General features: G+C 36.0%; 2 protein-coding genes across 3 annotated transcripts in view; both read right to left on the bottom strand.

Moving 5' to 3' along the window:
* The window catches only part of LOC101823865 (olfactory receptor 6F1-like), a 46578-nt gene that overhangs the window by 786 nt on the left and 19789 nt on the right, over positions 1–26003 (bottom strand). Inside the window, exon 2 of one of the 2 annotated variants that reach the window (XM_040728960.1) lies at positions 25857–25935. The exons of the other annotated variant lie outside the window; for it this stretch is intronic. Within the exon in view, the coding sequence (XP_040584894.1) occupies positions 25916–25935 (20 nt within the window). The 3' untranslated portion in view covers positions 25857–25915. The remainder of the gene's footprint in view (positions 1–25856; positions 25936–26003) is intronic. 2 annotated transcript variants of the gene reach the window in all.
* LOC101824123 (olfactory receptor 14A2-like) lies at positions 18541–22859 on the bottom strand. The gene is made up of 2 exons (XM_005085386.1): positions 21944–22859; positions 18541–18668 (listed from the first exon to the last, which is right to left on the bottom strand). Exons 1-2 carry the CDS (start codon positions 22857–22859, stop codon positions 18541–18543), a joined length of 1044 nt encoding a protein of 347 aa, XP_005085443.1.

Genomic DNA, 26003 nt, shown 5'->3' with positions numbered 1-26003 from the left:
AGTATGACAAACTTTAGCATTCAAATGCTATTTTGTTCTGCTTGTGGTTTTAAGGTCAGGACACAATCTAGAAAACAGAATTGCCCAAGCTAGATTACATCTTTCCACCAAGGTCCACCCTCTCTTGAAATGCCCTTAGAGACATGTCCTTATTGTTATTTTCCTAATTGTTACTAAATCTCATTAAATTTACAGTAAAACTTAGTCATTGCAACTTGATCCTTTAGCAACATGATGCCCAGATGCAACATTTTAAACCATTATATTACATGGAGCTTCTTAAAATCTCCTGTTCCTTTCATGATGCCAAATGTGCTTCATATAATCCAAAAATCCCTAAAGGCATAGCAATTCTAACACTGATAAAAATTTTTTGGTTCAGAGTTTTGGAGCGATTACTCAGTTGCTAAGGATGCAAGATTTGGTTCCACCACTCACATTAGGAAATGCACAGTTACCCATAATTCTAGCCCTAATGTTTTTTTCTGGCTTTTGATGCCTTCACTCAAATGTACTCACCAACTCAAACACATACAAAGATATAATTTAAATACAAATAAATATTTTCAGTGAACCATTTAGTTTTCTCCTGAAGCATAAAGCAGTAATATGTCTGTCAATATATATATATGCATATATATATTTGTGTGATTACATATATGAAGCATATCATATATATGTATTTATTATATATTAATGTACTATATGTAATATGCTTCATATATTCAATTGCACATAGCAAAATTTCCCTTTACGATAGAGAATAATGAGGAACAGCCAGGATAGATTAAGTTAAATCAAGACTAAAATCCAGCAGGAAAAACAAGAAAAAATTTTACTTTGTATCTAGGATCTGGGATTTATGATGATGACATTTGCACTTCCATAGCCTTGAGCCATCATCAAACTCATATAATTCTGCAACTTTAAGCTCAGGTAACACCTCATGGATATTGCTCTACAATATATCTGCAGTTTTCCTTGCTAGACACTCCATGCTATATATTGCCAACTAGGCTACCTTTCCCAGTTCCCTCTCAAATGTACTAGCAGGAAATCTATTTGAGGCTTTCAAACATTGTCTGGCTTCTGAAGATTTCAGGAACCTTTGTATATATCTCCATGTGCTTTTCATTTCAGTATGCTTCGTTCCAACAAGCCAGTATCACATTTACATCACTAGTGAGTTCTGTCGACTTAGATACATAGACTGGTCTCTGGGCTAGTTTCAGTGGTTTTTGATTGCCTTTGATTCTGAGCAAAGGGAAATACCTCCCTTTGTAAAACGTTTGAAATGGAACCCCAGAGAACTTCTTAGTTGAAAATTTCTTCTTTCAATACATTTGCGTTTTCACAAGTAGAGTGAATGGGTTTTTGCTTCTAAAGGACTTTTCTCCTTTCCCGGCTTTGAGATAATATTTCCATTTATTGACACCAGTTGATAGTTTTCTTTATCTTCATATTATCTACAACTTTAAATATCTTTACAGTCATTCCCAATGAATTTAGATATTTTATCTATATTTTAGAAATTTCTCACCATAGATGAATAAAAGCATTGAGTATTAATGACCCCATTGACTGAATACCATACATGTTTGAAAAGTCCTATGCTAAAGGAGATAATCTAATACATTTCAATTGTAGTCAGAAACAGTCAGAAAAAAAAACGCAAGTTAGTTTATGTCCAGTTTGTAATAATATAATGAGTCCTGGCTTCCCACATGAAGCCTGGTGATCTAGGAATAATGACATGAAAATGACCATAAGGGTCATTAATCTGTGCATTCTGAAGCTTCTCTAAACCTTCACTCTAAATTCCTCCACTTTTTTCCTACACATTAATTTCAAAATATTCAGAAGCACATACTGATATTAAATATTATTAATCACACCATCCTTGATTACCAATATTATATGTTGATTGTATTTCACTGTACTCTGACAAATTATTTAAAATAGTAATTTAATGAAGGAATTTCTAATTTGTCACATTATTTATGTTCTCCATCACATTCAAGAGCAGATGCCATAAGGAATATGAGGTAGATGCTGACAATCCATCTGTTTTTAAGAAGCACAGAGAAGTGAATATTTTCACTTACCCCTCCCTTTGATTCAGTATGGGACACTAGACCACAGAATTCATTTCCATACAAACACATATGAATCTTTCCACCTCAGTCAGACCTCTTTGAAAACATACTCAGAGGTTTGTTTCTTACATGATTTTAATTTATTAAAGATTAGAACCAACTATCACCATCACAACTATTTTTCAATGTAGTTTCATATTAATGTTTTTGCCTTGCATTGTTTAGGGAAAGTCAATGACATTAATGTATATAAATATTTGGGGCTACAAAATGGAAGATCACACAGTAAATATACAGCCTTTGCATCATGAGATAACTTAGAAGAATTAAGGAGTCCTATGATAGATGAAACCAGTTCAAAGCTGTACCTGGATTTATAATTTCATGAATGAATTGGCTGTTTTTTGTGGTAGATTCTTCCTGTAGCTTATTCCTTTTTGTAACAAACTTGGGTTTACTTCCCACAGTTTAGCACCATTTGATAATTTATAGGGAACAAATTTCACCCATGCATTTGGAGTTTTACTGATTATACTCCCTAGCTATGTTTAAATACCTGTTCTCCATTAACAGGTATATATTCTTTAGCTATGTGTGAGACCTGTTTCCCACTACCAGGTCCCTAATCCCCTCTCTATTGTAATTGCAGAGATCTGCTTTCCTGAAATTATCTTTATTGAGGGGCATTTGGTCAGTGTTTAGGGCCCAGGCAAAAGCATCCCATCTACGACATTCCCAAATATCCAAGGACATAGAATTACTACACATCCAAACTTGTGGATTCATAGCTGCCTAAATGGATAGAAAATAGAAGTTTTAGTTTATTGCTCTATGTGCAAATTGTATCTGCCTTGCTGACCCTGAGAAACTCAAGCCTCATGTTGTATTGCAAAAATAATTACTGTTGCAAATGCATAAATACCTGTACCCCCAAGAACTGAGGGAAGACAAGAATTGGAGAGACAAAGAGATGGAGAGATAGACAGAAACAGAGAAACAGAACAGCAATTGTGTGTGAGCCAATTCCCTTTCCCCTCAGATTTTAGTTCCCTTGCTTATTTGTAGTTCCTTTCTTTTTTAAATTTTTTAAAATTTAAATTAGAATCAAGCTTGCTTTACATGTCAATCCCAGCTCCCTCCCCCTCCCCTGTTCCTCCACCCCCACCAATCCTAACCCCACCCCATCCCCCTTCTACTCCCCAGTCTTTCTTATTAGCTACAGTGATGTTTTAAATTCTAATTTTTATATTGTATTGCTATGTTTAAGTTTCACTTCTAATTTTGCATGATTTCTGTAAAATATTTCCAAGGTTCAATATTCTTGTACCCAAAACCTTATGCCTCCTTTCAGTTGTTGACATACTGAGCATATTTCTCTACCAGTGTACTATTTTGTTATATACTGCCTATGTTTGAAAAGAATTACAATCCTCCTTTGTCTTGGTCTCCCTCATTTTTTCTGTCTCTGTCTCCATCTCTCTCTCTCTCTCTTTCTCTCTCTCCCCCCTCTCTCTGTATCCTATTATTGATGTTTCCTTAACCTGCTCTCCATCCTATTCTGTTGTTTCAGTAACATCAGAATAGGGCAGATGACTTCTTTTTTATCATTTTTTATTTTAATTTTAAATAGCTTGTTTTACATGTCAATCCCAGTTCCCTCTTCCTCCCCTCCTCCCGCACTCCCCTTCCCCCCCAGCCTCCCACCCTATTGCCAGTTCCTTCCACATAGGGGATATCTTGAGTCTGTCATTTCACTCCGGGTAGGGTCCAGGCATTCCCCCTAAGAGTCCAGGCTGAGAGAGCATCCCTCTTTGTGCTATGGGCACACGATGACTGTTTGTATTCCAGGGATAGACACTGATCAACTGCTCAAGGCCCCATAGGTTGCCCAGGCCTTCTCACTGACACTCACATTTAGGTGGTCCAGATCAGTCCCATGTTAGCCTCCCCGCTGTCAGTCTGGGGTCCAAGAGCTCTCCTCTGTTCAGATCAGCTGTCTCTGCTGGTTTTGCCAGCCCATTCTTTTCCAATTTGCTCATCACTCCTCTCTCCCTGCCACTGGGTGAACCTGGAAACAACCTAGATGCCCCTCAACTGAAGAGTGGGTGGAGAAAATGTGGTACATTTACACAATGGAGTATTACTCAGCAGAAAAAAAAACTGGAATCTTGAAATTCGCAGGACAGATGACTTCTATTTGAACTTAAATCCAGGGAAAGAAGTTGACATGTGGTAAGAAGTGGCAGAGAAGACAAAAGGCAAAGATACAAACAAAAGCATAGAAGTATGCTTACCTGGACTACAATTTAGGATAACAAAAGTTCAAGTGTGTGTTCAGAGATGTTAAAGACAAGACCACAGAGACTCTGGGGAAGTGTGGCAAGGAAAAATACATGGCTTTCTATACTAGGTTCTCAGGCTCATCAATGAACTAATTGGGAAACAGGTACAAAAGATGAGTAAAAAGAAATTTATTTGTAAGGTAAAAACAGTTGAGACCTGCAAATCAGACATCAGAGAGAGTGATATTGTGTGGACAATGTTAGGGCAGGAAGAATGGTTTTGCTTATAGGTCCACTAACGTTAATGGTGCTGTAGGATGACATTTTTTATGTCTCCTTTGTTTTGGTAATTTAGGTCTTGAAATTACACTGTCATGAAATCAAGCTTATCACATGCAGCTTTTTGAATCAAACAGAGGAGGGTCACTTTCTTATAAATTGTGTTTATTATTTTAGTTTTACAAGTATATATTGGTATAATGCTCAGGAGAATGAGGTTTTAAAAAAGTGCACATTGCTCAAGGGAGTTGTTATTGGCAGTGGTTTTAAAAATGACAGAGTGTATTCCAGAGGGATGAGTACATTTGTTTTCTGTTTCAATGAGAGTGATAAAGGATGTGTCTGATTATCTGTGTGTAAGATGGAGAAGGACATAAGTTAAATGGAGCTATTATTAGTCCATTACTCTGATTCTAGTAACCCTTGATAAAATGACTATACATCATTGTCAATATTATTGAAAGTGGTCGTTCATTATGAAAACATCATAGAAAATATTTTAGTATTTCTAGTAATGAAAACTAATTAAATACGAAGGGCAGATGATTATTATGATAAAATATATTATGCAGAGAAATTTAAAACATAAAAAAGAAATAATTTGTGTTTGAAGGCACTGGTGAATTCACCTTAAGAATTGTATCATGAAATATTGATTCTTGTAGTTTGTAATTGTATTTGGTTCCAAAACTTTCTGTATACTGATCCATTCATTCACACGTAGATAGAAGTAATATTTTCCTTTACCACAGACAGGATGACAAACACATATGGATTTTTTTGTTATCTGTTTCTATAGCAAAACATTTCAGAGTAGCTACACATCTGCTGCTTGGTGCAAGAAGTTCAAATATCATCACAGATCACAAAAGCCCCTTCAAGGATCCTGTATATTCTGAGAGACTTTTCTTCTCAGCAGTTGTTTAACACTTCTATAATATGGAAAAGCAAATTTGTTTGTTAATCTTATGTTATTTAGATGCATTCCTTAGACTATAAGAATCACTCCTATCACCTATAAATAAATAAAAATATGTATCTACTCAGGGGAAACAACAAAAAACAACCACATAAATTACAGCCTCTCCAGTGGCTGTCCATAATACACTCAGTCTGAGTGGCTACTACTTCTCTTTTAGAATTTGTATCACATGATCATCTTATAGGTTTGTCTTTGTTTAAGGATTTGATGCCTTTTTAAAGATTAGGATTACTAGGCACTAGGTCACCTAGGTTGACTTCATGCCTGTTCTTTCTACTTTCTAGAAAAATTAACAACGAAAGCATTGTCAATTTACCCTGACTATTCACATGTTTCCACTGTTTAAGTTGTTTTGTTATTGTAGTTGATATTTTTGCTTGTAAATGAATCATAAAGGAGTTATCAAAGGATAAGACATTGAATCTTAAAAAATATAGACATAGTTCCCAAATGAGAACAGGTTTAGCATACCACAGCAGAAATTGGTACCATGCCTTCAGATGTTTTTTTATACACTCTAATTTTCTGATCTTATATCAAACTCATACTGAGTGATTATTTACTAAGGGTAAAAATGAGTACCTATATTTGTCTTTCCTCTGTCGAAATTACAAATCTTGCTGATAACTTGTGAGGCACTATACCACTGAGAGAATCTTTGAAGTGTTAAATGATGTGAACCCATTAGGCAGAAATTTTGCTGTAACCTCCTCAGAGCACACTTGACATCATTTTTCCTTAGGCTGTAGATCAAAAGATTAAGTATTGTAGGAAACACAATATACAGCAGAGAAAAAAGCCTGTCTGTGATAGATGTGAAAGACCCTGGCCCAGTTTAAACAGGCAGCTGAGGCTTATGGAGAATTCTGTTCCCCCACAGCTGCATAGTCATTGCCTATCAGAAGGGAGCTCAGTCCCAAGGACACAGGCTGCTGGGTATCTGCAGGTGGCCGGATGGCCAGCTCAGCAAGGTTAAACAAACACAGAGATATCTGCGGGCAACCAGACGGCCAGCTCAGCAGGATTGAGCAAACACAGAGACTAATTGTTCCTCAGATAGGGCCAAAGCCAAGACTTGAGTTCCAAGAAAAACCTCAATTGCCCGCGCTCTGAGCCCTAGCCTCATTTAAATTGCCCAATCAGGGTCCTGTTACTTGGCTTCTCACTTCTGTACCGCGCTTTTTGCTATAAAAGAACCCCTGAGTCCCCAGCTCGGGGCGCTCAGTTCCCCGAGACTGAGACGCCCGGGTACCCGTATGTCACCAATAAAGCCTCTTGCTGTTGCATCCAAGTTCGTGGTCTCGCTGTTCCTTGGGTACGGGTCTCACTTCCGTGAAAGTATCCCTATTGGGGTCTTTCATTTGGTGCATTGGCCGGGAAAGTTTGAGACCCCCGCCCAGGGACCACCGACCCACTTCTGGGAGGTAAGAATTGTCCGGACTCAATTTCTGTTGTCTGCTGTCTGTCTTTGCCTGTTATTTTCTCGCGCCTGCGTCTGTAGTATACAGCTGTATGCATCTGTATCTGGCGGCACCGAGGAGGAACTGACGAGTTCATACTCCCGACCACAGCTCCAGGAGACGTCCTGGTAGCGTCTGGAGTCCTTAAGGACTCATCTGGGTTAGGGGTAGATGTCTAGGAATCTGCCCCGTCTGTTTGGGGAAGTCCCGCTGGCCGAGGGATTTTCCATCCTTGTAGGGGACGAGGACGGGAGCACGAGGCCCCCGTCCCCGAGCCCATCTGAATTTTTTTGCTTTCGACTTTGCGTCAAAGCCGCGCAGCGAAAATCTGTTTGTTTGTGTTTCTTGTCTGTTCGTCCATCTTAGTGTCGTTTGTCATCGCCCTCGAGGAAATGGGCCAGACAGTTACCACTCCGCTCAGTCTGACCCTTTCACATTGGCAACAGGTTCAGGAGTATGCTCATAACCAGTCTGTCGATGTGCGCAAGAAGAAATGGATCACCTTTTGCTCTTCTGAATGGCCAACTTTTGATGTTGGCTGGCCAAGAGATGGCACCTTTAACCCTCAAATTATCTTCCAGGTGAAAGAGAAAGTCATGGATCCTGGGCCCCTCGGCCCCGCCACCGCCGCAAACATTAACTGTTATGCTTAATGTTTGATTTTTGTGGAGATCAGATATTCCTAATATGCTGTAATTTTCAAAAGCCAGGATCCCTGTAACAAAGGATTTCACTTAAGAAACTCCCACCAAATATCTCATCATTTCCTTGAGTATTTTTCTTTATATTGTCATATTGTTTAGAATTCACTTTTGAATATTAAATGGCATGTTCAAGTGCTGCATATTTAAATTATATTATTTAGTTGCTAGTTCAAAATTATTTTGATTACTCTATGCTTTATTAAATTACCAGTAGACAAATCTTTCTCTCTGTGTATGTATTTGCATATGTGTTTGGAAGTGTCTGTTCCACAATTAAATAATTGAGACTAATACAGAGTATATGGCAACATCTTATTTTCAACCTGATAAGGCAAATATAATCACTTTTAAGCATATGCAAATATCTTACTAAAATCTTCATTCTTCTGTATGCATAATTTATTACAATAAAAATCATGATTTATCATTTAGTTTATTGCTTAAGCTTGAGGGATTTCCATCAATGTGCTCAGGACAAATATACAGGATAAATTTCCCTAGATTTGGTATTTAGGAAAGCACTTCTCTAGTGCAACATAAGATAAAGACATGAGTAATATTTATGGAAAAGCTGTCTGTGTACTCTGGAAAAAAATGTCTGATACAGGACTGAGATTTTTGGACACTTGCCAGGCCATTACAATCCTCAGGCTTGGGAAATACAGAAACTAGGCAAATATGAGATATTTTGCTGAATAAATCACTACTGAAATGCATTGTTATTAATACATTTCCCAATTTCTCCCATAGCTATAGTATTTTAAAAATTTATTTTAAAGAGCATACTTTAACATTTTACCAATAGAAATTTGGAAATTTGTACCTTACAAAAATTCAGATTCTTCACATTTGTAGAAAAGAGTTATCCTTTAGATTTTCCAGCAGGTTAAATTGAGTAGGGATTTTTTTTACATCCACGAGAGCTCAGTTTAGCATTAGATCACCATGAAGGAGCATAAAAGAAGCAGCTTGCTCTCTTTTGTGAGTTCTGAAATCATATTATATTTTTTGTCTTTAAGGTTGATAGAAAACTCAAAGTTCTGAGTTAAGCTGTCTTCATTTATTATCCCACGAAAGCAAATATAGGCAACAAGAAAATATTTTTACCTTTTATAAACTTTAACATGGATTCATTTGAAACCATATATAATGAATATATTCCTAACAGACATCTCAAAATCACTTGACTACCCTCTCAGTATTCCAATAGGAAAATATTTCTTTTTAACATTATTAAGAACCCATGTCTTAAGACAATTAGTGTTGTCATGATTGCTGTTTTCTAAAACTTAGATTTATAAGGTTCAAAAAATTATACTGGAATATGGCAAAAAGAATGTGGTCATATTTTCCCCAGAATAAGGTTATTATGTATTTTCTTAGCTGTGCATAGAGTTGGAGGCAATATTAGAGTTGTAAAAATAAAGTTACTCACTACGGGTATCAGAGAATCAATAGATGGTAAATTCCAAATATGTCTGTATCTCATGTATATTAGAGAATCCAAGAAAGGTGAATCTAGTTACTGAAATGACACTGACATACTACATTCTTAATTCAAGGAACTACATCTGGGTAAATATTTGTAATTTCTCAAATAATAACACTGATATACAGAAATGCTTGGGAGAAAATGTGTCAGATACCTAAAGTATAAAATATGATACATTTTTACATAAAGTGTCATTTCTCTTCTCCTCTCATACCATTCTCCTTTCTCTTCCTTCTATAGGTTTTCTGAACATTTATCTTTCTGTCTTTTCCTCCTCCTTGGTTCACACCCTTCTAACTTTTCTTACTTCCTATTCCCTCCCTCTTTTCCAATCCATCCTCCCTCCCTTTCTCCTTATTCTCATTCTGTCTCCTACTGGCTTTGGATTTTGCTGAAGGCAATACACACACTATGTAGGTTTTCTAAAATTGAGATATGAAACCTTAAACCACAAATATTTTAAAATAAAGTGATGACCATGAACTACGTATTATATAAGTTATTATTATTTATTTTTAGGATACTTTCATAATAAGTTTAGGAGGAATTACTCATAGTTTTTTTTTTTTTTGGTTTTACGAGACAGGGTTTCTCTGTATTGTTTTGGAGGCTGTCGGTCCAGACTGGCCACGAACTCACAGAGATCCGCCTACCTCTGCCTCCTGAGTGCTGGGATTAAAAGCGTGCGCCAACACCACCCGGCTTTACTCATAGTTTTAGATTGTGATTGTTTCCATTTATGTATTAATGAATTATCCTTTGAAGAATATTGTATATACTTAAGTTAAGCACCTCAAAACAATCATTACTAACTTATTCAAGCATCAAATGATCACATTACCCCCATATCATGTACAATTCCTATGTATCAATATGTAGAAACAAATAATTGAGATAAGAAATAAAAAATGAAAAGTATATTTATAAAAATGTAAGAGTTTTATTTAATCCTGTAGCCTAAATCTCATCTTTGTTTAAGATGGATATGAGTCAGGGCAACAGAAGATGTTCCTGTCAACTTTTTCTTAACAGATTTCATAAAGAAACATTTTTTGTTGTTTTTAGTTATATTTTGTTTTTCTAAAATATCCTTCAATTAAATGAGGACCATCACAGAAAGGTTATCAGATCAAATTGCAGTCATAGGAAGGCATAGAAAATGTGACATCTGTATATTTTGCTCCAAATAATACCCAGGTAACCCAGGAAATATCTGTTATCAGCAAACAGGGATCACCATTCATGATGGGCACATTTTTCAGGGGAAAACAGATGGCAACATAGTGGTTATAAAACATAGGATTTAGGAGAAATACTTCACTGATGAGAAAAAATTACAAATCAATACAATGTCATTATGTTCCATTTTCAATACCAAATAGAACCCCTGTTCCCCTAAAAACACCTCAGGATCCAATTATTCACTATTTTATAGGAATTCTGACCTATAAAAACTAACCAGAAGGCTCATTAAGTAAGCCATACCTCCAAATTTTTCCACTACCTTACTGCACATCAATTTTAAATAATCAGAAACATAGACAAATGTTAAACATTGTTAGGCTCTTACTTCTTGATTACCAATAACATATATTAGTCACATTTCTGATGAGTGTAACAAAATAGTTAAAACAGTGATTTATGAAGGAATTTCTAATTTGCCTCATTGTTTGCAAATGTATTCTATGACACTCAGGAAGGGATGCTTTAAGACTATGAGGTAGATGATCATAATAAATCTGTTGTTAAGAAGCACAGAGAAACTAATTATTTCACCCCACCTACCACTCCCTTTTATTCAGTTTGGACCCCTAGACACAGAATTCAGTCCCACACAAACTTAGATGGATTTTTCCACTTCACTCAAATTGCTATGAAAACAACTCAGTGTTTTCTTTCTTACATGATTTTAATTTTGTGAAGGTTATAGTCAACAATAACCATCATCACTATTTATAATGAATTTCAAGTTAATGATTTTGACTTGAAGTGTTTAGGTAAAGTTAATGATATTTATATTTGGAACTATTTAAATCTTTTGTTAGTAACAGAAATACATGATTCCCTCAGAATCCTACTCATTACTGAACATCATTTAGCATGAAAAACAATATCAATCATTACATACATTCGTTGTTTCATCATGTAGTACTCTTAGACTCTGCCCTGAATGAAATGACAGACTCTGGAGATCACCTATGGAGGGCCTCAACCTCCCTGGGGATCAGAGTGGGGATTGGATGGGGCTGGGGAGGCTGGTACAAAGGGGGGCAACATGTGGGGGAGGAAGGGAGGGATTGACATGTGAAGCAAGTTTGTTTCTAATGTAAATTTAAAAAGAATAAAAATTAAGGAGTAAACAAAAAATTAAAAATGATGTTGAAATATTTTTAATTAATTTATTTATTTTTCATTTATTTATCATTTGGCTATATGCCTAATGTTTTTATCTATGTTCTTCAAAAACAGTTTTTCCTTCATCATAGAGTTAGAATTTCTTGGAGGACAGTTCATATCTTCTGAAAGAGCCCCTTTTGCTAGGATGCTTCTACTTGGACAAAGTACTAAAATGCCCTATAATACCCATGGTTATTCCCTTAGTACAACATAACTCTCATCCATGACTAAAATTTTTTGTTTAGATATATGGTACTTAATAAAGATGATTAAAATTGGTCAAGGTAAGGAAAATAAAAGTTTATAAAATATTCAGCCATAGAGGGAAGATAAATACCACATCTACAAGTCTCACGACTTGGGGATCATTGTTTAGAGCGTACAGAAAGTATATAAAAGCCAGATTAAGTATTTAGGGAAATATTTTCTCAAAACGAAAAGGAAGCTATACATATGAAATCAAACATATGGAGGCAGCTTTTGCATAGCTTATGAAATAACAAATCAGACCAAATCCCAGAATACAAGGGAGAATTAATTGACTATAAGATTCCACCACTTTCAGAAGAGTTATTGGAATTCATAGATGCTAGTATTTCAGGTGATAGTTCCCTCTAAGAATATAGCCACTGGTGGCAAACCAGTTTCTCGTGCTATATCACACATGTAAGAAGTTTGAAACAGCATATACTGGTCTTGAAGTGTTTTAAAACAAATGGGTGGAAGTAATGTATGTCAGATCAGGGAATAGATAGGGCATGAATATGATAATGAGATCTCCAGAGAGCTACAAGGATAATGCCAACTGGCAAACTAAGCAATAGTGGAGAAACTACAATAATAACCCCTCCTTTATGATAAGGTTGATGACTACCCTATATGCCATCCTAGAACCTTTAATCAGTGACTGAGGGAAGCAGAGTCAGATACCCACAGCTAAACACTGAACTGAACTCCTGGAACCTAGTGATAGAGATGAAGGAGTGATGAGCAAAGGTGACATTTACACAATGGAGTACTATTCAGCAGAAAAAAAATTTAATCTTGAAATTTGCAGGCAAATGGGTGGCACTAGAAGGAACCAGCCTGAGTGAGGTAATCCAGCCACAAAAAGACAAACATGGTATATACTCACTCATATATGTATTTTAGATATAGATCAGAGGAGTGCCAGCCTACAATGCCACTGCCAGAGAGCCTCGGAAGCTGGGAGAACACGAAGAGAGATATTCGTGGTACCCCAGAGAAGAGGAATGAACCAAGAGCTCCTGAGCAGATTGGAGCATGGGGGAGGGGAGAGGGAGCTGGGAAAAAGAGAGAAGGAGAAAAGGAGGGCAGAGGAGGACATTGGGGAGCAGGAAGATTAAGTCGGGAGAAGAATAGAGGAGAGCAGAAAGAGAGATACCATAATAGAGGGGGGCCATTATAGGTTTGAGGAGAGATCTGGCACTAGTGAGATTTCCACAGATCTACAAGGATGACTCCAACTATCAAACTAAGCAATAGTAGAGAGACTATCTTAAATGCCCCTCCCTGATAATGAGTTTGATGGCTACCTTACATGTCATCCTAGAGCTTTCATCCAGTGACTGATGGAAGCAGAGGCAGACACCCACAGCTTAACATTGAACTGAACTCCTGGAACCCAGTGACAGAGAGGGAGAAATGATGAGCAATGGGGTCAAAACAAGGCTGGTGAAGGCCACAGAGATTGCTGACCTGAACAAGGGGGAGGTCTTGGATCTCCGACTGATGAGTAGCAGGCCAGCATGGGACTGATCCAGACTCACTGTCAGCGAGGAGACCTGGACAATTTATTTGGCATTGGACAGTAGATCAATATTTATCACTGGAATACAAATGGACTTTGGGTGCCCCTCCTACAATGAGCAATGCTCTCTCAGCCTGGACTCTTGGGGAAGGGCCAAGTACCTACCCTGAATGAAATGACAGACTCTGGAGATCCCTCATAGAGAGTCTTACGCTCCCTAGAGAATGGAATGGGGATTGGGTAGTGGGCAGGGAGCGGTTCTTATGGGGGATAGAAAGCTGGGATTGACATGTGAAGCAAGCTTGTTGTTAATATAATTTAAAAACCACTCAGAAACAGATAAAACAATAAAGAACACAGTGAAAACATCAAACCTAAAAATAATAGATATAGAAGAAGGTGAAGAAACCCACCTTAAAGGGGCAGAAAACATATTCAACAAAATAATAGGAGAAAACTTTCCCAACATAAGACATGCCAATGAAGGTACAAGAAGTTTACAGAACACCAAATAGAGTGGACCACATAATGATCAAAACCAAAACATACAAAATAAAGAAAGAATATTAAAAGCAGCTAAGGAAAAAGGTCAAGTAACATATAAAGGTGATTCTATCAGAATTATACCTGACTTCTCCATGGAAACTCTGAAAGCCAGAAAGTCCTAGATAGATATTCTACGAACACGAAGAGACCATAGATGCCAGTCCAGATTACTATAACAAGCAAAGCTTCCAATCACAGTAAATGGAGAAAACAAGATATTACTAAACAAAACCAGATTTAAAACAATACACATCCACTAATCCAGCACTACACAAAGTTCTGGAAGGAAAACTCGAACCCATGAAAGTTAACTACAGCCAGAAATGCATAGGTAATACATAATCCCACTTTACCAACAGCCAAAAGAAAAAAGTGGTGGGAATCCACACACAATGCGGCTACAACCAACATATTCAATACAAACATGAATGAGCAATCAATGGTCATTGATATACCTCAATATTAATGTTCTTAACTTGTACATTGAAAAACACAGGCTAACAGAATGGATTCCAACACAGAACCCATCCTTCTGATGCATACAAGAAACACACCTCAGCATCAAAGACAGACATATATCTCAGAGTTAATGGTTGGGAAGAGATGAAGGAGGTTATAGCATACTCATCCCAGGAGAAAAACACAAAGATGAAGTCTCAATTCTGAACATTTATGCCCCCAATACAAAGGTATCCATGTTAATAAAAAACATTAATAAACATTAATTAAATTCAACTCACACATAAACCATCACACACTTATAGTGGGATAATTCAACAACACGCTCTCACCACTAGACAGGACTACCAGACAGAAACAGCAAAGAAACAAAGGAACTCATAGAAGTTATCACCAAAATGGGTTTAACAGACATCTATAGAACATTCCATCCAAACACAAAAGAATATACCTTCTTCTCAGTGCCATATGGAATCTTCTCAAAAATCAACCATGCACTTGGCCACATAGCAAACCTCAACAGGAACAAAAAATTGGAATAACTCCATGTATCTTATCAGACCATCATGCTTTAAAGTTAGAATTGAACCACAACACAAATTGTAGAAAACCTGCAAACTCATGGAAGTTGAATAATGCTCAGTTGCACCATTCCTGGGTCAGAAAAGAAATAAAAAATGATAATGAAGACTTCCTAAAATTCAATGAGAATGAAGACACAACATACCCCAGCTTATGGGACTTGAATATGGTGATAAGAAAAAAGTTCATAGCACTAAATGCCCACATGAAGAAACTGGCAAGTCATACTAGTGCATGAACAGCACAATTGAAAGCTATAGAACAAAAAGAGGAGTAGATGCCAGGAAATAATCAAATTGAGGAGTGAAATCAATAAAATGTAAACTAGGGAAACAATACAAAGAATCATTGCAATTAAGAGTTGGTTCTTCGAGAAAACCAATAAGAATGACAAACCTGTATCTAAACTTACAAAATGGCAGAATGTGAACATGGAAATTAATAATTTCAACAATGAAAAGGAGGACATAACAATTAACACTGAGGAAATCCAGAAAATAATCAGGTCATATATTGAAAACCTGTACTCCACAAAATTCAAAAATTTAAAGGAAATGAACAATTTTCTGAATAGATATCACTTTCCAAAATTAAATCAAGAACAGATAAACAATTTAAATAGACCTATAACCCTAATGAAATAGAAAAAGTCATCCAAAGTATCTCTTACCCAAAAAAAAGCCCAGAACCACATGTCTTCATTGCACAGTTCTACCAGAAATCCCAGTTAATCCCAACTCTCCTCAAAATATTCCATGAAATAGAAGCATACGAGTCATTGCCAAACTCTTTTCTGAGGCTTAAATAACCTTGATACATTCAAAGACACAACAGACCAATATCCCTCATGATCTCTGATGCAAAATACTCAATAAAACTGGCAAATGGAATCCATGAACAGAAAAATCAGATAAATCATCCACCATGATCAAGTAGTCTTCATCCCAGGGATGAAGGGATGGTTCAACATATGAAAATTCATCTATGTAATCCACCACATACACAAGCTAAGAAACAAAAATCACATGATAATCTCACTAGATGCTGAAAAAGCCTTTGAAAAATCCAGCACCCCCTCATGATAAAGGTCTTGGAGAGATCAGAGATGACAGGAACATACCAAAACATAATGAAGACAATATATGGCAAATCAACAGCCAACATCAAAGTAAATGTAGAGAAACTCAATATTATTCCTCTCTAATCTGTAACAAGACAAGGCTATCCACTCTTTGTATACCTCTTCAGTATTGTATTTGACTTTCTACCTAGAACAATAAGACAACAAAAGGAGATCAAGGGGATACAAATTGGAAAAGAAGACGTGACACTTTCACGATTTGTAGATGATATGATAGTATATATAAATGACCCAAAAAGCTCTACCAGAAAATTCCCACAGATGAAGAACACCTTCAGGAGAGTGGCAGAATACAAGACCAACTCACAAAAAAATAAGTATTCCTACTATGTACAGATGATAAAAGGGCTAAGAAAGAAATCAGAGAAATGTCTCCCTTTATAATAGCCACAAGCAACATAAAAAAACCTTAGGGGTAATGCAAACCAAACAAGTGGAAGACCTGTACAGTTAGAAATTTGAGTCTTTAAAGAAAGAAATTAAAGGAGATACCAGAAAATGGAAAGATCTACCATGTTTTGGATAGGTAGGATCAGCATAGTAAACATGACAATCTTGCACAAAGCAATCTGCAGATTCAATGCAATCCCCATCAAAATCCAAAGACAATACTTCACAGACCTTGAAATAACAATACTTAAATATATATGGAAAACAAAGGACCCAGGATAGCCAAAACAACCCTATTCAAGAAAGCAACTTCTGGAGGCATCAGTATCTCTAACTTTAAACTCTACTATAGAGCTATAGTCCTGAAAACAGCTTGGTATTGACACAAAAATAATCAGGTAGACCAATGAAATCAAATTGAACATGCTGATATTAACCCATACACATATGAACACCTGATCTTTGACAAAGATGATAAAATTATACAATGGAAAAAAGAAAGAATCTTCGACAAATGGTGCTGACATAACTGGGTGCTGGCATATGGAAGACTGCAGATAGATTCATGTCTATCACCATGCACAAAACTTAAGTCCAAAAGTATCAAATATCTTAACATAAATCCAGTCACACTGAACCTCTTAGAGACAAAGTGAGGGGTACCCTTGAATGAATTGGTGTACGAGTGTGCTTCTTGGACATAATACCAGTTGCACAGACACTGAAGTCAACAATTAATAAATGGGACCTCCTAAAACTGAGAAGCTACTCTAAGGCAAAAGACACAGTTAACAAAACAAAAATGCAGCCCACAGAATGGGAAAATATATTCACTGTCCCTACATATGACAGAGGACTGATCTCCAAAATTTACAAAGAATTCAAGAAGGAAGTCCACTACCAAAGGATCCAATAAAAAAGTGGGAGTACAGAACTAAATAGAGAATTCTCAATAGAGGAGTCTAAAATGGTTGAGAGACACTTAAAAAACTGCTCAAGTGTTCAACATCCTTAGCCATTAGGGAAATTCAAATCAAAAGAATTCTGAGATAACATCTAACTCCTGTGAGAATGGCTAAAATAAAAAATATCAATGACTGTTTATTTGGGAGAGGATGTGAAGAAAGGGGAACACTCCTCCACTGCTGATGGGAATGCCAACTCATAGAGCAACTATAGAGATCAGTATGCATAATTCTCAGGAAAATGGGAATTAGTCTACCACAAGGTTCAGCAATTCCACTCTTAGGTATATACACAAAGATGATACAACAAGTATTTCTGTTCCACTATATTCATAGCAGCATTATTTGTAATAGCCAGCCAGAACCTGGAATCAACCTAAATTTCCCCTCTACTGAAGAGTAGATAGAGAAAAAATGTGGTACATTTACACAAGGGAGTACTACTGAGCAAAAAAATAATGTAATCTTGAATTTGCAGGCAAATGGATGGCACTAGAAGAAACCATCCTGAGGTAACCCACTTGCAAAAAGACAAACGTGGTATGTTCTCACTCATGTATGTATTTTAGACATAGATCGGGGAGTGCCATCCTACAATCTGGTTGAGTATGTGAAGAGCGGCATCACACATTCATCCAAAAATGACAAAGATTATCAAGTTTCAAAGTCATTCCTCCATTGGTGGACTACAGCCCCTGGATCTGGGAGTGAAAATGAATCCTCCCTCTCTTAAGTCCTGGCTATCAAGTACTATATGACAGCAATAAGAAGTATACTAACATGAATTCTCACAGGCTTGTTTCTCACTTTGCTTTGATCATTTTCAATCCTTCACTGAGTTCCAGAAATACCTAACATTTCCTCACTTGCACAAATGTAAAAAGTGTGCATAAAAAGTTTACAAATATCTGCGGTCACAGCACCCCCAAAGGAATCCTTGTGTAATACATGAAGATTTCTATATATTTCCTCCTCCTTTTAAAAGTCACAAATGCTAAACTATTTTATTACATGTTACATATATTTGTTTCCTTTTCATTTTCACATGGTTATATATTTCAGTGGAACCATTTATTCCATTTAAGCTGATTCTTATCAAGTGCAAATACTCTTGTTTATACACCATTGCCACACAATTTTAGTAATTTATATAAAAAACTCTATTTAAAAGTAAAATGTATATGAAATGGCTGTCTTTGAGTCTATTTCTCATGTTACACAGATGTAATATTGCTTTTCTTTAAATTTTGAATAGTAAATTTCACATGAGATGTGTTCTTAAAAACATATGTCTATCTCCTGTATTTAACTCTGTTTTATAACATAATAAATGTAAGAAACCACTAAGACAGGCTCAGAATCCTCTTCAGTTTTCCCTTTAATCACAGCAGTGAGAGAGCCCAGGGTGATTTCAGTGGCAGTGTATGTGATTTTGTGTTTCTTTTTGTGTTGTGTGTGTGCATGTATAAACAACAAATACTATTTAAAAATAGACCATAATATTGAGAGGAAGTGAGGGTAGGACAGTGAGGGAGCTGAAGATAGGAAGGGTGTAGAAGAAATAATAAAAATATAACACTCACATGCAAAATTCAAGAAAACGTAAATACTAAGTTTGGAAAACAAATCTGGAAAAAAATTTTACCTATGCCCATAATTTGAAGTATTTTCGAAGTTTTGGATTTTACATGAAAGTCTTTGGCATTTGTAAATCAAATCTTTCGTCTTCACCAACACTACTTCTTTTTCTTGTTTGCAAATCTGATCATACTCTCTACAAGTCTTTTGTATCAGATAATGTTTTAAATTCAAAAACTTCTATGATATTGCCTTGCCTATATATACTAATTTCCTATCTAATTTGTATGATTTCTGAAAAATATTTAAAGGGCTCAATCCTCTTGTGGCCCAAAACTGCATATCTTTTTTGAGATACTGCCATAAGGAGCACATTTCTGTAAGTGTACTGTTTTGTTTTATGCCATCTATGGCTGAGAAGAATTATAGTTCTTCTATGTCTCTATCACCCTGTGTGTTTTGCATCCTAGTATTGATTTTTTTCTTGAATAACTGCTCCATTATATTCTTTTGCATCATTAAAATTTGATAGGGGTAATGGATTCTAGTATCTTCAACTAATATTTAAAATAAATGTTGATTGAGTTTAAACACAGATAAAAGGGTCATATAATATGGTAAGAAAAGGTAGACATGAGAAACAAAAGATACAAATAAAGTGTCATATTGGCTTGCTGGGGTTTTGATCTAGGATCAAAAAATTTCAAATGTGTGAGTTTAGGATATTATTATCAATAACACAGAAAAAGACAGTTATAGAAAAGAATACAGACACTTTGAGGATGCTTGACAAACAAAGCTAGATGACTTTCTTACTAGGTTCTTAGGCTTATCAATGAACTAATTGATAAGCATACTCAAAAGATTACTAAAGAAAAGTTTATTTGTAAAGTAAAATCAGTTGAGATCTGAATATCAAAAAAACAGAGAGAGTAATCTTGTGGGGACCAAATTAGGTCAGGAAGAATGGTTTTGTTTATAGGTCAGCTAATGTTAATGGTTGTCTATTGTCGTGTGGTTTATTGGTCTCCTTTGTTTGTTTTTGTGATGTAGGTCTCGAGATTATATTGAGGTGCAATAAATTGAAATCATATATAGCTATTTGAGTCTAGCATAGTTAGGGTCACTGTCTTGTAATAATAAATTTTTATCATTAAGTTTTACTGGTGGAACTTGATATGCTGCTCATTGGATGTAGGTTTTAAGGGAGTACACATTGCTCAAGGGATTTGTTATGGGCAAATAACAGAGTGTATCACAGAAGGGTGAGTACATTTGTTTTCTGCTTGAATGAGAGTGATAAGTGATTTGTCTCATTATGTGGTTCTAAGAAAGAATAGACATTATATCAATCCTTAATCTGACTTTAGTGACCCCTTTTCAAAATGATTATACATCTTTGGCAATATAATTGAAAGTGTGGTACATTAAGGAATCTCAAGGAAAATCCTTTAGTTTTTCAATTAATAAAAAACAATTAAATATAAAGGATGGGTAATTATTCTGACAATGTTTAGAATCTACAGAGAGATTTATAACATGGCAAAAAGAATATTTTGTGTTTAAAGACAGTGTAAATTCATCTCGAGAAATATTTTTGGACAAGTGATTCTTTTCTTATGCAATTTGAGTAAACTCAATAACTCCTTTCCAGACAGTAATAAGAACATTCACATGCATGTAGTTATAAGTGATGCTTTCCTGCACTGCAGGCAGGCTGACAAATATATATGGATGACTTTTGTGTTATCTTTTATTTGTAAATAAACAACTACTCATACCAGATAGAGAAACAGAGCAAACCCTAAGTAACTCCACCAAACTTCAAATTTGTAAACCAATGTGTTTATCATGATTACTTACTTACAGGAGCAAAGAAGACTCAAAGGCAGCTGCAGCACCCAAATCATCCATTCACACCACTGGTGACAACTCACAGCAATTGCATGCCTGTTCTTGATGCATGAAGTCAAATGGCTTCACAAATCACAAAATCACTTCCTGTCTCCTAGGATAGTCAGAGAGTTTCTTCCGCCAAACAGTTAACACTTCTATAACATGGTAAACAAACGTGTTTTTTAAACTCACGATAGCTTATAAGATTATTAGACACACTCCTTAGACTCAGGAGGCTTCCTCCTTTCATCTAATGTTCCTCTTCAAGAGAAACAACAAAAAAACAAACATACAAATATCAAACTCTCCAGTGTCTGTCCAATAATACAGTCAACCTGAGTGGCTACTACTTCTCTTTTAGAAAGAAAAGTTATCATATGAATTTCCTTCAGGTTTGTCTTTGTTTTAAGCATTTAATACTTCTTTAAGAATTGCATCTACTAGGCACTAGGACAATTGGGCTGAGTTTCTTGCCTATTCTTTCTAAATACTAGAAATATTAGCATATGTCAGTTCACCTTGACTGTTCACATGCTTCCACTCTTTAAGTTGTGTTATTGTTGTAATTGTTATTTTTGTTTGTAATTAAGTTGTATCAGGAGTTGTCAAATGATAAGGAATTTAATCTTACCTTTAAAAAATGGCCAATCCTTTTATATAGTTATAATTCCCAAACAAGAACAGCTTTAGCATGGCAGACAGAAATTTGTACCTTGACATCATATGTTATTCTCATATAATCTAATTTTCTGATCTTAATTCACAGCATCCTTATTCTGAAAGTTTATTTAGTTAGGGTAAAAATGAGTATTTACAAGTTTCTTGACTATGTCAAAAATCACAAAACTTGCTTGGACATTGTGAGGCACTATATCCCTGACAGATACTTTGAAGTGATAAACAAAATGAACATATTAAGGAAAGATTTTGCTGCAACCTCTTCATAGCACACTTGACATCATTGTTCCTCAAGCTATAGATCAATGGATTCAGTGTTGGAGATAACACAGTGTATAGCACGGAAAAAAGCTTGTCTGTGATTGACGGCACACGTGATGGTGGTTTCAGATAGACAAAGCAAGCAGTACCCATGAAAATAGTGAAAACAGTGAGGTGGGGGATACATGTGGCAAAAGCTTTGGACTGACCTTTTGCTGTAGGAATTTTAAACACAGTGGAGAAAATGTAAAAGTAAGAGATCACCACACAGATGAAGCAAATCATGCCTAGACACAGACCAATTCCAAGACTTGTATTAATGAGCACGAGTGTTTCAGAGCAGGAAATCCTTAGCAATGAGGGGACATCACAGAAAAACTGTGGGATCATATTTGAGCCACAGAATGACATGGAAAATGTGCCAGCTGTATTTATGGCTGCAAAGACTACTCCAGTAGCCCAGGAAATACCCACCATAAGCACACAGGTACCGCCATTCATGATGGCATCATAGTACAGGGGACTGCAAATGGCAACATAGCGGTCATAGGACATGACAGTCAGTATAAATACTTCCCCTCCTGTGAAAGTACTCAATAAAAATACCTGAACTGCACAACCAAGAATTGAAATGAAATTGTTGTGTATTAGGCTATTGAAAACAAAATTTGGGATGGTAACTGAGACAAAGAAGACATCTAATAAGGACAGATTCTTCAGGAAGAAATACATGGGTGTTTGAAGCTGCAGATCAAGGGTGGTAAGGATGATGATCATCAGGTTACTTATTAGTGTTGCCATGTACATCATTAGGAAGAGCACTCCACAGAAAGTCTGTAGCTCTTGGATGTCAGAGATCCCCATGAAGATGAATCCACTTATTGCAGTGATATTGGTCATTCTTGATTTTTTCTGGCCCTGTCACTAGGAAAGAAAAAATGAATAATACTCCCACTACTGTAAGTAATAACTTCGACATACAATTATTTTCAGAGGAAAAGAATTCAAGAAACTACACATACGGCACAGATATATTCAGTAAATTCTTTTTCCTCTCCCCTTCTCTCATATTGTTTTCTTGCTCTCTTCCTCCTGTATATTTATCTCTCTGTATCTCTCTCTCTCTCCCTCTTCCTCTCTCCCTCTCTTTCTTTGTCTCTCTCTCTCTTTGTGTGTATATATGTGTGTGTGTGTGTGTGTGTGTGTGTGTGTTTATCTCTGTCTTTCTCACCTCACTCACTCTATTCTTTCTGACTTCTTCACTTTTCTGTCCCATCTCCTTTTTGTCTCTCTCTCCTTCTCTCTCTACTCAGGGTTGGATTGTCCAAGAGGCTTTATATTTTCAAACTAAGTTTTCCATGATTGAGGTATAGCAACTTAAGTCTTCTTTGCAGCATAAACAATTTTTAATATACATTAGTCTCATCATTTTAAGACTATGGTCATAATTAGTATAGGAAAAATTTTCATTGATATAGGAAGGCCTTCTTTCCATTTAGTATTTATAAATTATCTCTACATGATAATTACACATGTATCAAAATATATTATGTCATATAATGTATAGTTAACATGAACCAACATGCATAAACAAAAAATGCAGAAAATACATAACAATATGTAATGGTTTTGTTTAATCCTATAGAGTGAAATTTGCATTTGTATTAAATGGCTATGAGTTTGCACAACAAAATTTTGACTAATTTAATGAATACTGTTGTCAACTCTTTCCCACAAGTTTTTATCAAGTAATCTTAAGAGAATGGTAACCCACATTTAGATACTACTATGCCTAAAACCATTGCAAATGTCCAAAGGAAAGGTAAAGGTATGATGAAAGCTTGACATAATTCCCATAATTTGTATCACACATGATTCTCTTAAACTGTCTGAGAAATTGTTACTCAACTCTGGTGACAAGCATTGCATATACCTCTAGACAATAATGCTGTCCCTTAAGAACTGAGGAAAGGATTGATTAACTAAGAAATTTCCAATTTATTAACAGCTATTTTTTACATCATCTACAAAGGACCATAAGAAGTCATTATTCCTGTCACTAAACACTTCTTGAAAAATGGAAGATTAGAGGCAGATGACTCACTGATTAGAAAGATAGGTCCCATACAAAGGAGTAATAATTAAACTGGGAAGAGATATCAAATCTTTCAAATAAAACATACTATATATATACATATGCATATGCATATACATATACATGTATATAGTAAAGATTACTCATCCTGAAATTTTCCTTTATATTAAACAGGGATTGGCTCTCTAAGCAGAGTCAACTGTAATTATCTGGACACTATGTGATAAGACTGAGATAAGATTCAACGAGAACACAGTCTGACCCAGGAGTTATTACTCACATTCCCTGTTTATCGTGGAGTTCTTGTCACTAATTCAGAAAACAAGGTTATCCAATACAGTAATGTTTGCTCAATTTCTTTCTAAACTTTCACTAATTTGTTTGATTTTTTTGTGCAGATCAGATATTCCTAATGTGCTGTAAATTTCAAAAGCCAGGATCTCTATAGCATTGGAGTGATGACCAAGGGAATCAGGATTGGGATGGAAAGGTCCACAGGGGCTGCTGACCTAAACAAAGGGCATCATATGGACTTCACTCTGATGATTGGGGGGCCAGCATGGGACTGATCCAGACATCCTCCCACTGAACCTGGGTGACAGAGAGGAGGCCTTGGCAATCTGTGGGACCTTGGAAAGGGGAGCTGTGTTTATTCCTGGCATACAGATGGACTCTGGGAGCCCATGCCACGTAGAGGGATGCTCTCTCAGCCTGGGCACATAGGGAAGAACGTGGGCCATTCCCGGAATGATGTGATAGACTCTGGAAATCCCCCATGGAGGCACTTGCCCTCCCAGGGTTGTGGAGGGGGGATGGAGTGTGGGTGAGGGGTTGGGAGGATTGGGGCGAGGGGGAGGAGAGAAGGGAGAGGGAACTGAAAGTGACATACATAAAAAGTTAAATAAAAAATGAGGAAACAACAAAAGAAACTCCAACCAAATACCCCTCATTTCCTTGACTATTTTTCTTTATATTGTCATATTGTTTAGAATTCACTTTTGAATATTATCTGGTATATCCTGAGGCAAGTCAGGTGCTCCACATTCAAATTTTATTAGTTGGTTACCAGGTAAAAATTGTTTTATTACTCCATTCTTTATTGAATTACCAGTAGAAAAATCTCTGTCTCTGTCTCTGTCTCTGTCACTCTCCCCCCCCCTCTGTGTATTTGCAAATGTGTTTGTACTTGTCTATTTCCACACTAAATAATCAAGACTAATACAGAGTATATGGGGGAAGTTGATTTTTGCTCTGATGATTCAAAGCCAGTCATTTATGAGCATATATATCTATTTTACTAAACAACAAAAGTCTTCATTCTTAGGTTAGCATGCTTTACTAAAATAAAAAAAATCATGATTTCTTCTTTAGTCAGTTGGCTGCTTAAATTTAGGGGCTTTCCACCAATATGCTTGGGACAAGTAAACAGGATAAATTCCCCTAGAAATGGCATCTAGGAGAGCATATCTCTAGTGTAACATGAGATAAACCCTACTTAGAATATTTACAGAAAACCTGTGTGTGTACTCTGGAAAACTGAGTGATAGAGGGCTGAGATTCTCGAGACTTGCCAGGCTATTATAATCTTCAAGCTTGAGAAATATAGAAATAAGGCAAATATGAGGTATGTAAGTCAATAAATCACGACTAAATTACAATGTTTTAATACATTTTCCAGTATCCTCTATATGTATAATGTTGTAAATTTATTTTAAAAATCATATTTTAACATTGTACCTATAGAAATTTCAAATCTGTACCTTAAAAAATGCAGATTCTTCACAGTCCTAGAAAATACTTACTCTTCAGATTTTCCACTAGGTAGAATAAAATAGGGAATTTGTTTTACATCTGAAAGAGCTCAGTTTAAAATTGGATTACCTGAAAGAAAAATAGGTCATACAATTTTCTTTGTTAAATTTCAAATCATATTATATTCTTTTATCTTA

This window comes from Mesocricetus auratus, unplaced genomic scaffold (assembly GCF_017639785.1).
Source record: "Mesocricetus auratus isolate SY011 unplaced genomic scaffold, BCM_Maur_2.0 Super-Scaffold_4256, whole genome shotgun sequence".
In the NCBI taxonomy this organism is placed as follows: Eukaryota; Metazoa; Chordata; class Mammalia; order Rodentia; family Cricetidae; genus Mesocricetus; species Mesocricetus auratus.
This window is presented reverse-complemented; position numbering and strand designations above follow the sequence as displayed.

Excerpts from the sequence above, each read along its gene's own strand:
- LOC101824123 (XM_005085386.1), bottom strand. The coding sequence starts at position 22,859 with ATGACCAATATCACTGCAATAAGTGGATTCATCTTCATGGGGATCTCT. Across the intron at positions 18,669-21,943 it reads GAAGAGGTTGCAGCAAAATC|TGTATAAACAAGAGTATTTG; the intron begins TTTCCTTAATAT and ends GTGTGGCAATGG.